General features: G+C 59.0%; 1 protein-coding gene across 4 annotated transcripts in view; it reads left to right on the forward strand.

Annotated features, from left to right (window-relative positions):
- Positions 1 to 6,808: 6,808 nt before the first annotated feature.
- Positions 6,809 to 15,759, forward strand: part of PLCG1 (phospholipase C gamma 1) — a 50,530-nt gene continuing 41,579 nt past the window's right edge. For all 4 annotated transcript variants that reach the window (XM_075517096.1, XM_075517097.1, XM_075517098.1 and 1 more), the window contains exon 1: positions 6,809 to 7,103. In XM_075517096.1, coding sequence (XP_075373211.1) covers positions 6,902 to 7,103 — 202 coding nt within the window. In that variant the 5' untranslated portion in view covers positions 6,809 to 6,901. The remainder of the gene's footprint in view (positions 7,104 to 15,759) is intronic.

Consider the following 15,759-nt stretch of genomic DNA (forward strand, 5'->3'; position numbering starts at 1 on the left):
TGTTGGTGTCTGTGTGTTCTTTCACCTCGGGCCCTGGGCCATGAGGTCCCCTAGGTCCCTAGGTTGGGGGGGAGATGGTGGGCCTGGCACCATGTTGTTTCTGCAGCCCCCGTACAGCAGGCACCGCCTCTGTAGCGAGATGCTTGAGCCTTTCTCATTTGAACAGGGCTGCGCAGAGGATGTTGAGGCCGTGGCAAGGGCCAGGTGGGTTGGGATTGACCTGGCAGTTGTGTCTTCATCAGGGATGAGTTCAGAGCGTGTGGGTTCATAATGATGCCAGGGATCTGAAATTAGGCACCTGGCCATGGCTGGCTTTTGGAAGGGATAATGCTTTCCACAGCTGCTAATGGTGCTCTAATGTTTTGAGTAACTGGTATTGCTGCTTGCCTGTGTCGAGTCACGGTGGCTCTGTGGTAGGTTGGTATGGTCACGTAGCCAGACCCTCAGTGGGTGGAGGAGTTGGTCCCACAGCATCACAGCATGGGGGTTTTGGAGCCCTGGTTATAGGGGCACAGAGAGCTGACCCAGGCTGTCGAACCAGGCTGTCCCGCCAGCCTGCGATCCCACTGCTTGCTCATGAGCTCACGTTAATGCTGGGGCTTGAGGTGCTCCATCGGCTCGCCTGGTTCCCAGATCCCTCATCTGTGCTCCCCACGTGGCAGTGTGCTTGTCGGGGTTGGTTTGTGCACCCCCAGGGGAAACTGCCTTGAATAATGTGCTTAAACACCAGCAGCCCAACCCTCCAAGCTCTTTGGGGCAGAGCTGCCCCGTTCCTGTTCCCAGCCCCAGCAGGAATTGCCTGAAGGAGTTTTCTTCCCTTTTAATAAGAAGCTGCTTGGTCATTGTTGGAGCCCGGTCCATGCGCAGCCTGCACAGCAAGCCTGGGAGCCTGCCCTCGCCCGGGGGCGTGGCTGCAGATGCTGAGTAAAGATCCCTTTGGGACTCGCTGGCTGCGTTTGTGAGTTAGCGGGAACATGGCTTTGCACATGGATGTGGGGTCCCTTCAAGCAGCCTTGGAAATGGAGGCCATTGCTTTAGTGAAATGGGAAGCGACCTGAGGCAGCAGGAGCAAGGGGCACAGCCAGGCTGACACCTGGCAGGGAGAAGGGCTGGGATGGTGCTTGTTTGGGCCCGGGCGGCCCCTGTGGCAAGGTGGTTTTCAGCTCGTGTTCCCTTGAAGAGGCTCTTTGTGGAGAGCCAGGACCCGCTGCGGCCAGGTGCGCCAGGAAGCACGGAGAAGGGCATCGCAAGCGTGTGGGTTTTCCTTTACTCCGTGTAGCTGATGGGAACGCGTTCTGCGTTGATCTTTGTGCCCAGGCTATAGCGTGTACTCGGGAGCCTGGAAGCCGCGGCCCCGCTCCGGCCAAAAGCAGGTTAATGGCAGCCCAGTGCTCCAGCTAGCACAGGAGGGGAGGCTGCAGAGAAGAGAGGAGCCGGGGCTGGTGCTGGAGCTGCGTGCAGAGGGTGCTGTTGTGGGGTGTTGGGGGCGGAGGGTGCCTGCTCTTAGGTGCCCAAGCACTGCTCGGCACAAGGAGCTGGAGGGTGGGGGGTTGAGGGCAGGGGCTGGTCTCCCCTGTGCTGTACAAGCTGGGGATCCTCAGCTCCTGCTGGGGAGACGATGGACGCAGAGCTGGCAGTGCCTGCTGCTGGCGGAGGGGAGTCCCGTGGTCCTCCCAGCTGGGAGGGATGGCACCCCTCGCTGCCTTGCTCTGGTGTTTCCTGCTTCACCCCTACCTGACCGGTGGTCACCGAGGGTTTCCGTGCAAGCACACCTCAGCGTCGGTTTGCTTTGCCTCCCACGGGCTGTCTTCTCACCTGGTCCTGGGAAAACGCCTGCCCAGGGCAGCGGGGAGCAAGAGCAGCGGGATGCGGCGAGACCTGAGCTGCTCTTCCTGGCGTGGTTTCTCTGCTGCCTTTTATTAGCCCGCAGCCCTCCGCAGGGAGGAGGACGGGGTGATAGCAGCACCCTCTCCTTCCCCTCGTGGCTGGGAAGAGCAGGAGGCCGGGCAGGGACAGGGGCGATGATGGATGCATCCATCTCCCTGCCACTGGAGAGCAGGCCAAGGCCCGGTGTCCTTGGGGAGCCTGGAGCAGACACGGGGCCCTGGCTCCTCCGCGAGCACCTCCCAGTCACCCCAGTGCTGGGGCAGCACTCGCTGGGCTCCCAAACCTCACGAGGGTGGCTGTGGGGTCGGGCTCAGCCAGCTGCAGGAGCCTCTCTGCAGCCAGCCCCCAGCAGGGCTTCCTGCTGCCCCCTGCGATATTTTCAGGCGCTTTGTTGTGGCTGCAAAAACTCGTAGTTTGGCAGGAGATACCATTTACTCTCTGGGACCTTTCCAAGGTGCAGCGGAGAAAATGCCAGCGGAGAGGGAAAGGGGCTCATTGTGCTCCCGACCTGCCTGTGCCTGGAACAATGCAGCCTGTAAAAATATCCTTTCTATTTATACAGCCCTCCCTCCCCGCCTTCAGACCTGGCCGAATTAAATTCCCATACCCTACGCCGCTGGGCAGGGAAATGTGCTTCTCCCCCTGCCCTGCTGAACGCAGCGGGGAGGGACGTGCTCCCGCAGCGGGGGATCCCCCACCCCAGCACCGCTGCTGGCAGATTTGCCTTATCCCCAGGCATGGCGGGGTGACCCTGGCCAGGCTGGGGCTTCTGGCTCTCGGGCCGTGCTCTGCCTGGAGGTGCGAGGCCGGGCTGGAGCGTGCTGTGCCTCTCCCTGTCGATGGAAGGGAGAAGTATGTTGGTGCAAGACCAGCCCTTGAAAAGGCACTCGGCTCCCTCTGAACTCCAGGGAGCACGGGCACTCGCTCCCCGGCCGGCTCTGTCCCGGGCAGGGAGCTGGGGAGGATTTAATTTTTGCCTGTGACGCAGCGGGGTCAGGATCACACATCCCGCACTTTAAATGGAGAATTCCCAGATCCCGTTGACTCACTGTGCAAACAGAGAAATGGCCACGAAATATGCCGCATCCCGTTCTGCATCCCGCCGCTGCAGCGCCTGGTCCTCGCCTGCCCCGGTGCTACCACCCTGGTACAGCTTTCCTGCCCCGCAATAAGGCTTGTGTTTGGCAGCGAGGGAAACTGAAGCAGCGGTGACGTGACCAGTGGAGGGGGCAAAATTTAGGTTGAAACTGGGTCTCGTGCGTTGTGAGCCCGTAGACAGGGCCCGATGGCCAAGGGGAGGCTGCAAACCCCGCTGGACGCAGCCCCATCCCCCTTGAAAGTCTTACAGGATTCAGGGGTTGGAAATTGAAACCAGGTGAATTCAGGATATTAAAAAAGTGTGTGCTCCCCTCGTAACATCAGGGAGCGGGGACAGGGAACCCGGCGCTGCAGCGGGTTTCCCATCAGGTGCGGGTTTGTAATCCTGAGGGATCTTGCAATGCCTGGAAGGGGCAGGAGGATGCCGGGGGGAGGCAGCCCTGCCGGCGGGCATGGCTTCGCCCCAGCTCCTCGGTGAGCACGCAGCAGGCACCGCGCCAGCATCCGCAGCGGCTCTGCAGCCCCAGGCAGGTCTGCTTTCCATCCCCGGCAAAAAAACGCCTTGTGCTCCTCTGTGCCTGCTAAGACAACCCCGGGGCAGGAGGTAGCTCGGCACCGCGTTCCCTGCGGGTTTTCCAGATCTGCTCCCTGCAGGAGCAGGGGAAGCTCTTCCCCGATGGTGACTTTCTCAGCCCATGGGCTGGTTTCTCGTTTACCCACCCCAGGCAGCACAGAACAGATGGGAACGAGTAAATAACCCGGAGTGGTGCATCTCTCCTGGGGATTGCAAGATGCCAAGTACCGCTCGCTCAGATGAGGATCGGGCACCTCCTCTCAACGCGCGGTCCCCGGGGCGGGAGAGGGACGTGTCCGTTCCCAGACACTGACATCAGAGGCATGCTGGGCTGCGGGGACCCCCCGCACTCACCCGTGGGGTGGCCTCAGGGTTTTGTTTCCCTGGATTTTGCTCCCCAGCCCTTGAGCAAGGCCGGGGGCTGTCCTCAAGCCGGAGGTCACCTGGCCGTTCGCCTGCTGGCTGTTCCTGGGCGGAGGATGCAGCTGCTCCATGAATCCCACAGGATGCCGGGGGATCGGCGCCCCACGCTTTGGGGCTGTGGGGGCCCCGCAGGTGCTGGGGCCAGAGCCGAGGGGAAAACCCCTTCTCCCAGAGGTGTTTGCAAGGGGAGACTTGCAGAGCCCACCCCCTGCACAGCCATACGATGAACGTGATCCAGGGAATTTCTTCAAAAGTAAAATTGTCTGACCCGCTGCGGACCAAAGCCCGGGCAGAGTAGAGCGGGACAGGATAACAGGAATAGGATGGAAGTTTCCGCTGCCCGGAGGGGCCGGGGGCGATTGCCCGCAGCCTGGCCGGTACAGGAGCCGGGACCACTGAAGGAGGCTGGCAGGCAGCAGACGGACAAAAGCGCTTTCGCATGCTGTCAAATTAAACTGTGAAATTCCTCGGCATGCAGCATCGTGGACATGGAGAGTTAATGCAAGGCTAAAAAGTGATTAGTCAAACTCAGAGAAGAAAAAATATCCATTGCAGACACCTCATCGCAAACCACCGCCTCCGTGCCGTGGCCACCCGGGCTCCGGGGTCGGGGAGACGCCGTGATGGGTGCTCTCCATCAGCGTGAACAGGCGGCATTTGGGAGCGAGGGAGTTACCTTTTTTGTTTCTTCAATGGCCACACTCCCTTCTCAGGTTTTGCCCTCAAAAACAAGGGTGTGCCCATAACACTCAACTATTTTAAGACCACTGGGAGCCTGCTGCTTCCTGCTGGTCCCCAGCGAGGCCGTTATACAAGCAAGGAGCGAATTCCCATCGGGAGCGGCGGCGGCTCACCCCAGAGGCAGCAGGGGAGCAGGGCAGAGGGTCCCACAGCGATGGCTGCGGGCTCACCCGGCCACCTCGGGGCTCCCACCGGCAGGCTCCCGGCAGCTCTGCCTTAGCTGAGCAGGTCCCCAGTGTCCTGTCACCCCTTATGGTGCTGTCATACGCTGGTCGTTTTTATAAGGGCAGGTTTAGGTTCTTATCCCAGTGTTTGTCCTGGCCTGTCGTCTTAATGCCCAGGCATTGGGTAGGACCCTGAACCACCCATGAACTTCGTAGGGCTGGTTGTGCGTGTGCACACGTGCATGCGTGTGCTCGCGCGTGTCCCTTTGAAGGCAGGTGGAGCAGTGAGACGGAGGGAGCTGCTCGCATTTGGGGTGCACTCGGTGATGGGTGCCTCACTTAGGAAACGATGCCCCTTCCAGACCCACCCACGAGCTGGAGGGTGAGATAAGGGCTGCTCGGCCGCATGCTGCCTTGCCATGGGCCTGCAAACACACGCGCATACGTGTGTGTGTATATACTGTATCCATACACATATATACATATATCTATACATTTATGTATAGGGGTACATCCCCTCCAACCCTCTCCCTGTGGGAAATCCCTGCCTGCACTGCTCTCCTGCAGCAGGGCAGTGCTCGCCCTTGGGCAGGCCGGCTCCTGGCCAGCATCGCCTGCCGGGGTGGGTGATGCACCCGCCGCTGCACGTCGGTGTTTGCACCGGACTCGGGACACGGCCCCCAGCCCAGGGCAGCCTGAGCACACAGCCTGCCCTGGGGTGCCCTGATGGGGAGGAGGGCACAGGGGCAGGGGGGGAGGAGGGCCAGCAGCACAGAAAGGGAAATTGCAGGCTTTAACCACATGAATGGAGCAAACCACCCTGAAATGCTTCCCAATTCAACCACTTATCCCCTCGCTAACCCCGCTTGCATGGTCTCCTGCCGGGGCTGGAGCGGGGCTGGAGAGCCTCCCGCAACCCCCGGCTCCCTACGCATCCCCGGGGACGGGATGCCACCGGCCGCCCTGCAAACCCCGTCCCGCTTCCCCTGCCGGCACGGCTCCGGCCGTGATTTACGGGGAGGAAGCCGCGGCAGCCGCAGGCCTGGCTCCAGCGAGGAGCCATGCCGTGGTGCCAGCGGCAGCCAGATAGAGGGGACTGTCCCCAGGAAAAGCCACCCCACTTGGCCTGTCCAGCGCAGCAGGGCTGGGGATGTCCCCGGGAGGGCAGGGAGAGGAGAGCGGCTCCCAGGGCAGCTGCTGGCCTGGCCCGTGCCCTGCTCACGTCTGCGTCCCTGCGTGTGCCCACTCACACACCCGGTGCCCTGCGTGTGCCCTCGCCCCCCACGGTGGACATGAGGGTGGTGTGGCGGTGGTGGGTGGCTCGGGGGGGCTGAGCCCCTCGGCCTCATGGGTGATGGCCCACGGGATGCAGCGCCAGGGGATGCGGCACCCCTGGGACCCCACATGTGCCATGCCATGGGGTGTGTTACACACCCAGGACCCCACGCAAAATGTGCTGCGGGGTGCCGGGGCCCCATTGCATCCTGTGCTGTGGGGTGCGTGGCACACCGGGGACCTATGTGTGCCATGCATGTGGGGTGCGGGGTACCCCCGCTACCCCAGCCGTGCTGGGGGGTATGTAGCACTGGGACCCCACGCGAGCTGTGGGACGCACGCCGCACCCAGCCCCCACAGCGAGGGGTCCACTTCCCCCCTCCCCCCCGCGTGTCACACGGCGGGGGTGCGCGCTGGCACCCCTCAGCCGGCAGAGCCGAGGTGCGTGGCCCCGCGGAGCACCCCGGGCGGGCCGTGCCGGCGGGCGCGCACCCCCGTGGACCCCACGCGGGCCCCAGGCGCGCGGCGGCGGCGCGTCCCGTGCCCGCCCCAGCGCGAGGGGCCGCGCTCCGCCCCGCCCCTCCCTCCCATCCTCCTTCCTCGCTCCTCCTCCTCCTCCTCCTCCTCCCCCCCCCCCCCCCGCAGCCGGCGGCGGGCGGGCACGGGGCGCGGCGGGCGGCGCTGAGCGCGGTGGCGGCGGCGCTCCGGGCGCTCCCGCTCCCCTTTGTTCGCGGCGCTGATGGCGGCCGGGCCGGGCAGCGGCCCCGGGGCGCCCAGCGAGGCGGAGGCAGCGCACCTCTGCCGCAGCCTGGAGGTGGGCACCGTCATGACCCTCTTTTACTCCAAAAAGTCGCAGCGACCCGAACGGAAAACTTTCCAGGTGAAGCTGGAAACGCGGCAGGTCACCTGGAGCCGCGGCTCCGAGAAGATCGAGGGGGCCGGTGAGTGCGGGGGGGGCGGACGGACGGACGGACGGACGGACACGGCCGGCCGGGAAACCCGGGCAGGAAAAGGGCTCCGGATCCCTCGGGGCGATGGGTGCGGGGCGGCGCCGGCCGGAGCCGTCCCGGGGAGCCGCCGTTCGCCGGCTCGGCAAGCGGGAGGAGGAAGGGGAAAAAAGAAAACCCGACCCAGCCCCTCTGCGCCCGGCATCCCCCCGCGGCAGCAGCCCGGGGTGGCGGAGGTGGTGTCCGGTGTCCCTGCCCGGGGCCGGCTCCGGCCGCGCGGTAACCGGCTGCCGCGGGGGATGCGCGGGCCGGTACCGCCATGGCCGCCCCCAGCCCCGGCGCCGCCTCCCAACTTTCCGCATCCCTCTTCGGCATCAAACTTCCCCTGGGATAAGCTAGGCGCCTTTTCCCGGGTGGTACCTTGGCTAACAGCACCGAGAAGCCGTAAGGAGCCTCAAAAGGAGGCAGGATTAGTTTGAGCCCTTTTGGGGTTGCATCTCGGAGCAACAGATGAGGTGAAACGGGACGGGCAAAAAGCAGAAAACCCACCCCGAAACGCTGTAGTGTTACTGCCTCCTCATCCCGTCTCCCCTTCGCGCCTCTGCCCCGGGATGGTGGCAGGGGCCGGGCGGGGCGCGCTCAGCGCAGGGCCGGGTCCTGCAGACCCCGTCTGCAGCGCTGGGAGCAGGCGGGGGCAGAGCAGCCCGTGCCGGCTTCGGCTTCCCCACGCGTGAGGGGGACCTCGAGCACGAGGAGGGCAGGGGAAAAGATTCGTAAGAAATGTGAGCGTAAAACCACGAAGCTGGGTGGGAAGGGGAGCGCAGGGAGGCCCCGCACTGGGAAACTTTTAACCTCGGCGTTGGTTTCCTAGGTTACTGCCGTTTCTCTTAAATTACCTTTCCCGCCCCCACGCGCACCAGCGCGAGGACAGTGTCTCTGTTCGATGCTGGAGGCGAGGAAGAGGGGACGTGCACGAAGGCGATGTGACGTAAGTCCTGGCGCTGGCCTTCGCGCGGCGGCGCGTTAGCGCCGGCCTTCCCCGCGTTGAGGGATGCGACTGGGGCGCAGCGAGGCTGTGGAGGGGTCGTCGCCTCTCCGGGCAAGTGCTGCTGGCCCAGGGTGGAAAGGCTGGATGCCGTTAGCGTTGCCACGGGGCTCAGGTGAAGAAAGGAGTTGGAGATGACGGTCGTGTCTCTGTGGCAGGACCACAAAATGCTGGTGCTTCCAGTTTAGGGCTTTGGTTTGCCTTAAGACCCTTGGAGTCCTCTAGCTTCTGCCCAGCGGTGTCTCCAGGCAGATCTGGGAGGAGTCTTGGGCTCTGTTAGCATCACCGGGATGTGAAGCTCCCCCATACCTTTCCCAGAGTGGCTTCTAGGAGCTTTGAGGCAATGGAAGAGGGAGGAGAGTGCGGAGCTCCATTGGCCCTGGGTTTAAGTTGTTCTTAAACTAAGGCAAAGCACCCGTTTGTTTTGCTGGCAAGGCACTGGTTTCTGGCAGGGTCTACAGACCACGTGGGTCCGTGGCCCGCGGTGGGACGGAGGTCCCCTCTGATGTCTACATGGGCGATTGTTCCTGTGGGCAGACCTAAGCACGTGCTGCAGTCCTTGTAAGGCTGGGACCTTAACTTCAGGGAAATTTAGAGAACTTTAACTTCTGTACCAAAACTGTGGCGGTAACAATGATGATGATGTCATGGCTGCAAGGACTTCTTGTGCTGTGCAGACAGCCAGGAGCAGATCAGTAAAAGCAGAGAGCGTGTCCCAGGGACCGAGAAGATCAAATTAAAAAAATAATAAAATCTACAGGTTTCTAGCAAAAGAAAAGCAAGAGTTGGGGAACACGGGACAGCCAGTTCCCTTATGTTCCTTTAAATGTCACAGTGGAAAATTACGTGGGGCTCCTCTGCTGCGCCGCAGGCGAGTTGGCCGGCTGGTGGCCATGGGCTCTGGGTTCCCCAGCACGTGGCTCCAACATGCGTGGTGTTTCCGCAGTGCGTGCAGCCCTCCTGAGAGGCAAGATAGGCCATGCTGGAGAGAGAGGACATTAGCCTAAAGAGCTCCGTGTCGTCAGCCCCATCTCTGATGCCGGATGCTTTCCCCGTGGCCTCCTCTCTGCACCTGAGCATCTCACCCTGTCCTCAGTCCCCTCCCCTGGTGTCACCCAGCACCCTGAGCAGCACCCATCCTCTCACCCCTCTTCCTTCGCAGGGCTGAGAAGTAGAGCTTTGCTTTAACGCTTCCTGGACAGAAGCATGGGATCTCCAGGTGGAAATATCGGCTTGTGTACACAAATAGTGACTATGTATCTAGACAGGCGAGGCGAAGCCACGCGATCAATGGCCAGCAATACTAGGTTGTTGGCCAACTTCCCTATTTTTATCTGGATGTGCTTTCTGGGCGGAAAAAGGATGCCTGGGAAAACCCAGGTGTGTGACAGCTCCACTTCACGTGGCAAATACACTGATGTATTCCCCTCCAGGCTCATCCGCCCCTTGAAGACCAGCCTTTACTGGCACAGTGTTCACATAGCCGTGATGGGAACCAGAGGAGGAAGTGATCTGGAGTCAAGCTAATTGCTTTCAGTGCAGGGTAGTTTTAACCATGAGCAGCGACTGACCCAGTTTTCTCCATGAAGACAAGCCATGTTGGTGTGGGGAGCCGGAGGTTGGAGCTGGCAGGAAGATGTGGATTTGCTTTTCATAGTGGTACTGGTTTGGCCCTAACTTGCAATATGAGTGAGGCCGTGAGCAGAGGAGAGCAGCCAGCTGTCAGGAGGTGAGATGTTCCTTCACATGGAACAGCATCTCCACCGGACAATGTCTGGGGGTCTGCAGGTCGAAGACTGCTGTGTTCATGAGTCGGTCCTGAACGTTCTTGTGTTTCTTGAGATACAGAGACCAGCAACGAGCTTCAGAACCCCCTGGACACAAGTTAGTTGTCTAAGTAGGAATGATCCTGGGTTTTTATCTGTTTCAGAACAGGTGAGTATCCATGCTATATCACATATGGAGGTCTCGGACTCAGGGCACATCTGTGTAGACGGCCATGTCTTGGAGAGGTATCTGTCTCCATGAGCACCCCAGCATGGAGAATCTGTGCTCCTTTCTCTGCACCTGGTGGGTTTTGCAAAAACGAGATGTGTATTTGTCCCAAGGAGGGGTGGGCAGTGCTGGGGGACCTGGCTCCATTACTGACCCTGTTGGGAAGAGCACAGCCCCCATGGCTGCAGCTCGGGAAGCCTCCTCCTGCGTGGTAGGCAGTGCACGAGGGGACAGAGGGTCAGTTGGCTCGTCTCCAGGTGGCCTCAGGCACATGGGCTAAAGCTGCTGTGTGCCAGGAGGAGAGAGCTTCTGGGCACAGTCACAGTCATCATTCCTTGGTGTGGTGCCGCTCGTTTCAGGGCTTCAGCATCACTGTGGGTGTTGTCGTGGAGCTGCTGCCTCCTCCGGATCTGTGGGTGCCTGTCTGTCAGTACTTCTGATCTCTTCTGAACTCTGGGTGATTGCAGTAGTCAACCAGTTGTTTGCCTTCGCCTTCGTGAAAAGCTACGGTTTGGTGGTGCTTGGCTTTCTGGTGCATGCTGACCTGGAGCTTAGAGGGGAGCAGAGCCTGAGCAGGCTTCAGGTCACCCCACCGCTGGAGAGGAGCATGCCTGGAGGAAGGTCCAGGGAAACCCCCGTCCTCCGTGCCTTTGATGCCTCAGCAGCGGTGTGCTGTCGGTCTGACAGCTTCTTCCTGATCGAATGGGTGTGTGGCTGCCAGCTCCACTGGCCATGCTGCTTGTGCTCGGAGGTGCTGGGACATCTAAGTTACTTACTGAAGCGAGCAGGATCTGAGCTGGCCTCTGGAAGGAGCTTTTGGCACGTAAGGACAAAGCCCTTAGTGTTGAACAGCATCTCTTAACAGCGGTGAGATTGGACCGGAGGGATGCTGACCGGGGAGTAGCTTGTGTTTGATGGGTTGGGTGGCATCACCACGCATGCTATAGATGTACGGGCAACCAGCCGGCCTTGTTGGCCACCATCAAACTGCCCAGCCTTGCCTTCCTCCTGCCCGCGAGCTGGGAGGTGTCGGGGTTGTGGTACGTTGGTGCCGAGAGGAGGGGAGAGCCCTTGCTGGTGTGACAGCCCTCTTCCTCGTCCCCTTGCGTCGTGACCCTTGTGTAGCGCTTTGTGAGTGTTGCATAAAGAGTGACCTTGTGTGTTAATTGTCAGCGTGCGTCTCCCACTCCTCCCCTCCGTGAGCAGCTCTGACTCAGCAGCGGGCAGAGCAGGGGCTCCAGCCAGCTGGGCTCCCAGATGAAGAACCTCTTCTGTTGGAAAGGACCCATCTCCTGCTCTTTGTTAAGCTCCTCGGCTCGCTCCAGGGCGCCGTGGCTCTCCATGAGCAGAATCAGCTGAGGAACGGGGAGGAGGGGGCAAATTTGTCTGTGCAGGAAGCCTTTTGCTTTGAAAAGCCATCACCACCTCCTCCTGTACTTTTTCAAAACTCAAACTGTGCAAAATCCAATCCTGGTTTGTGCAAAAAAAAGTCTTTTTTTTTCAATTAATATTCGTTTTTGTCCAAAAGGGTTTCAGCCAGCTCTAATTACCAATGCACTGCTTTCTTGCTAATCAACTCTGCAGAGGGCCTGGCTGTTACGATGGGAAGAGCTCTAATAATTTTCTATTCTTTTTGTTAATCACCCAAAGCAAAATAGAGCTAATCCCTCGAGTCAGTTGTCTTTTATGCGTTTTTTTAAACTTCCTGTGTTACGTAATTCTTTTTTTAATATAAAAGGGTCTTGCATTCATAACTTTGCATGCTGGGGGGGTTATAGGCCAGCTTCTAATTGATCTGTTTGCCTTGAAACACGTCAGAAAATTCAGAGAGTTTGCTCAGAGAGCGAGCTGAAAATTTGGAGCAGATGTTTGTTTTATAGGGGAGGGGGGGGGGAACCACCTCGAAAAAACCCTGGTTGCATTCTTGCTTTCAGTGAAATGAGCTCAGTCCCGTGGAGGTGGAGAAAAGCCGTCGCCTGTGTAAAAGAAAAGGCAGGAACTGTAAAATATTAATACAAAGTGACTCTGAAGGGTGGCTCGTACTCACCTCATCCTTTCCAACTACCTGCCTCTTTCGTTAGTCCACCGAGGCACAGTGCTTTTTTTTATTATTATTTTATTTTCTTGAGACCATCTGAATAAGCTGAGGGGCTTGGAGCTCCTGAGAAGCAGGCAAGCCAGAAATGGCTTTCAAGGATAAACAGACTTCAGCGTCAGACCGTCTTGGGGTGCAGGACGGCTCCTGCCCCGGCGGGTCCCCCTCCTGCTCCGCCACCCCACGGCTGCGGGATGCGGCCCCCTGGGAGGGGGGGAGCTGGCTCCCGAGGTGCCTCGAGCAGCGGGGTGCAGAAGTTGCCGGTGTGGGAAGGTGGGAGCGTGGCTTGTGACCGTCGTAACGGTTTAAGCTTCCCCTGCTGAAGCTCTGCTGTGGGAGTTTCTTGAGTGAAGAGGGTTTTTTTATGTTGTTACCAGTCCCCTTCCTGCTTACGAGGATACTTGTGTTAAACTGGGGAAAGCGAACGAGCTCTACTCTGCCTTCACCTCCAGCCTGACACAGCCTCTTTCCCTCGCTTTACATCCCTTTGTCGTCTCCTTTCTCTTCTCAGTAGCGTCTTCCAGGAGGAACAGGTTAGAAGACCCCTACTCATGCAGTAGTAAGACACGTCACAAATTACCTCCTCCCTTGGCATCTCAAAAGCTTCTCTGCAACCTAGAGGTTAGCCAGCCGGGAGCCCTGCGCTCCTCTGCGGTACCTGCACCCACGTTGTCCATCCATCTGGTTCCTTCGTTTGCCAGTCAGCCACGTTGAAGGTATTGGCTCATGGGTTTTAAGCTCGCTAATTAAAACGTGCCGGAGAGGTTTGGCGCAGTGTCGGACTGATTACTTCTCAGCTACGCCGAGGGCCTGAGCGCTCCAGGTTTTTTGGGGCAGAAGCGATGCAGCTTGGCTTTCTCCCTGCCTGCTAGGAAGGCAGGCAGCGCGTTGGCTGGACACCACGTGTGGTGAGAGGAGCATCTGAGTAAGCTGGATCTGAACATCTGGCTTTGCAGAGGAGCACCTCGCGTGCTTGGTGCCGTCACCTCCCCTCTCCGGGGGCAGTTTTGTTGCGGCATTTTGTACAGGACTTGTAATGTGCCCCATCTCCGAGCTGAGCCAGCAGTCGCCCAGCCCAATCTGTGACCTTTTTACTGCTCTGTTTTAACTCCCTTGCCTGCACAGCAGGGCTAGTCGTTCTTATCGGCGAAGCGTTTGCTCAGCTCCCTTATCTAATCACGGTGGCGTGCACTGTGAACATCCCGAAGATGTGCTGGCTGTTAGCGATGCCCGTCGCCTGTCCCTGCGCGAGCAGGCGTGTGACCTTCTGCATATCTTGCAGATTGCACATGGAGGAGAAGAGGCTTGCCTGCAGTCTCAGCAGGAGGCTGGGGGGGAGTCGGTGCTAAGGTCCCCGTCCCCAAGCGTTGCATGTGGTAGAGCAGGCTTGACCCCCGAGTTGCCCCAGGGGTGCAACCTTCATTTAATTTTGGTGGTCCTGGGAACTCGGGCACTGCTCTTTGGCTGGGACTTCTCCTCCAGAGAGCGCTGGGACTGCTGTGTCCCTTGGGAAGTGACCCAAGTGACACCGCTGCACTGTGATGGGCAGTCTGGCTGGGATGTAAAACTTGCCAACGCTTGGGATGGAGCAGGAGCTCTGTGAGTACAAGCGCTCAGCTGAGACTGCCTTACAGTTTTGGCTACATCACACAAGCTTCTGCTTGCGTCCTGCCCTGACCAACTGCGGCAGCTCAGCCCGTGGATGGTAACTTCTGAAGCGGCTGGAAGTGGAACGTGTTTGATTGTGTGTCCATCTCCTCTGTCTCTGCCAAAGTGGGATCCCCTGGGATCGGTGTTGCGAACCGTTTGTGCCAGGCCATGAAATTGGCTGGCAGGAGCTGTGAGACTTCTTCCAGGTCAGCCTGCCGTTGAGCATGGTGATTGCCAGTCCTGCATGGCTGTAGAAACACAGCGGGACCATGCTGCTGGTGGGCTGTAGCTTGTGAGATGAAGAGGCCAACAGCAATAGTCTCTGCTTAAGGGCAGGTCAGCCAAAGGCTGGGCTGGTGGTTTGGGTTCAGAGGTGCGTGACGGTGCTTCTCGGAGCCGGGTGGCCTGGCTGGGGCTGCAGTGAGCCTCTTGTGCTGTGTCCCCGTTCCTGTTGCAGGTTGGGTAGGACCTCCTGTAAAGCATGCGATGGAGGCGGGGTGCGGGGAGTCCAGGAAGAGCTTGCAGCATGTGGCGAGGAGGTGTGGGGCTTCGAGTGCAAAAACCCCATGCAGCTCTGAGTTTAAACCATCGGCTGAACCTTCTTATACAACAAAAGGAAATGTCTGAAGTCAGTGGAGGAGATTTTATCCCCCCCCCCCCAGTGTGCTCTGAGGTTTAAGGGCAGTAGAAATCAGTGGGGCTTAAATTTTGAATCCTTACAACGCTTTTGAAAAGTTACCCCCCGCATCTCTCCCTCTTTCCCATGGCCAAACAAGCTTGGAGAGCAGATGGTGGAAGAAAATGATGCTGAAATAGAGCAACTGGAAGGATACCTACCTAGACAAGGATAAAAGAAGAAAGGTTTGTGTGTTCAACAGATACCTGCAGCTGTGTGGAGAAAATGGTTTGGTATCTGACAGCCAGGGATGCTCACAGGGATGCTGCGACTGTCCCAGCAAGCACGTACCTGCGAGGCTTGTCGGCTCGCTTGGTCGCGGTGTCTGCTACTGCTGGCTCTCTCCTGCCAGTATCGCGTATGAGATCAGTTTAATATGTAGCACATCCTCTGCGCAGTGACTGTATCCTGCCGTGCACGGGGGTGGGTGGGTGGGTGATCTCATGGCTTTTCCTCTGCTCCGACGTCCCTGCTCATCTGTTCCGCTGAGCATGGTTTCTCTACCGGCGGTGTTACATCAGGCAGCGGCAGGAGGGTGTCTCTCGGACCGGGGAGAGCCCCCAGGAGGGGGACACGGTGACGATGGCCATTCCCAAAGGGACTCTGCAGTGCTGGAGAAAGCCTTCCTTCGAAATGGTTTTAATCTTTGAGTTTTGAGGATTTTTATGTTGCACAAAGAGCTGTTTTTCATGGAAAAATACTGCTTTTCTTTTTCGAGCTTTTTGACATTGATTCAAATGAGAAACCTCTTCATTTCTGAGAATTTTCTGCCTTTCTGACGATCCCCCAGCACTTGGAGCTGCAGGCAGGGCTGTCTGCTTCTGCCTGACGGCTGTTCTGGGCTCGTCCCTCCTGTCCCAGCTCTCCTTATCTCTGGGCACCCTGCTGCCTCTTGATATATCCCCATCGCATATCAAACACCTTGATATATCAGTCAGCGGGAGGACACGTGTTGTGCTCATGTGGAGTACCCTGAGCACCCAAAAAGTAACAGCCCAAGGGCTGGAGTCTCTAGCAGAAGCTGGCAGCTCGAAATCTGTAGAAGTCAGCGGAGCTTTACGAAGCTGACAGCCGTACGAAGCTCTGAAAAGTCTCTGTGATTTTCAAATTGCTTTTCAGCTCCATCTCTGCTGCCTGTGTGGTCTGGTGGCTCCTCAGCCCGATTTGGAGCTGGGGCTCCTGAGTTGAG

Source organism: Mycteria americana, chromosome 14 (genome assembly GCF_035582795.1).
Source record: "Mycteria americana isolate JAX WOST 10 ecotype Jacksonville Zoo and Gardens chromosome 14, USCA_MyAme_1.0, whole genome shotgun sequence".
NCBI classification, from domain to species: Eukaryota; Metazoa; Chordata; class Aves; order Ciconiiformes; family Ciconiidae; genus Mycteria; species Mycteria americana.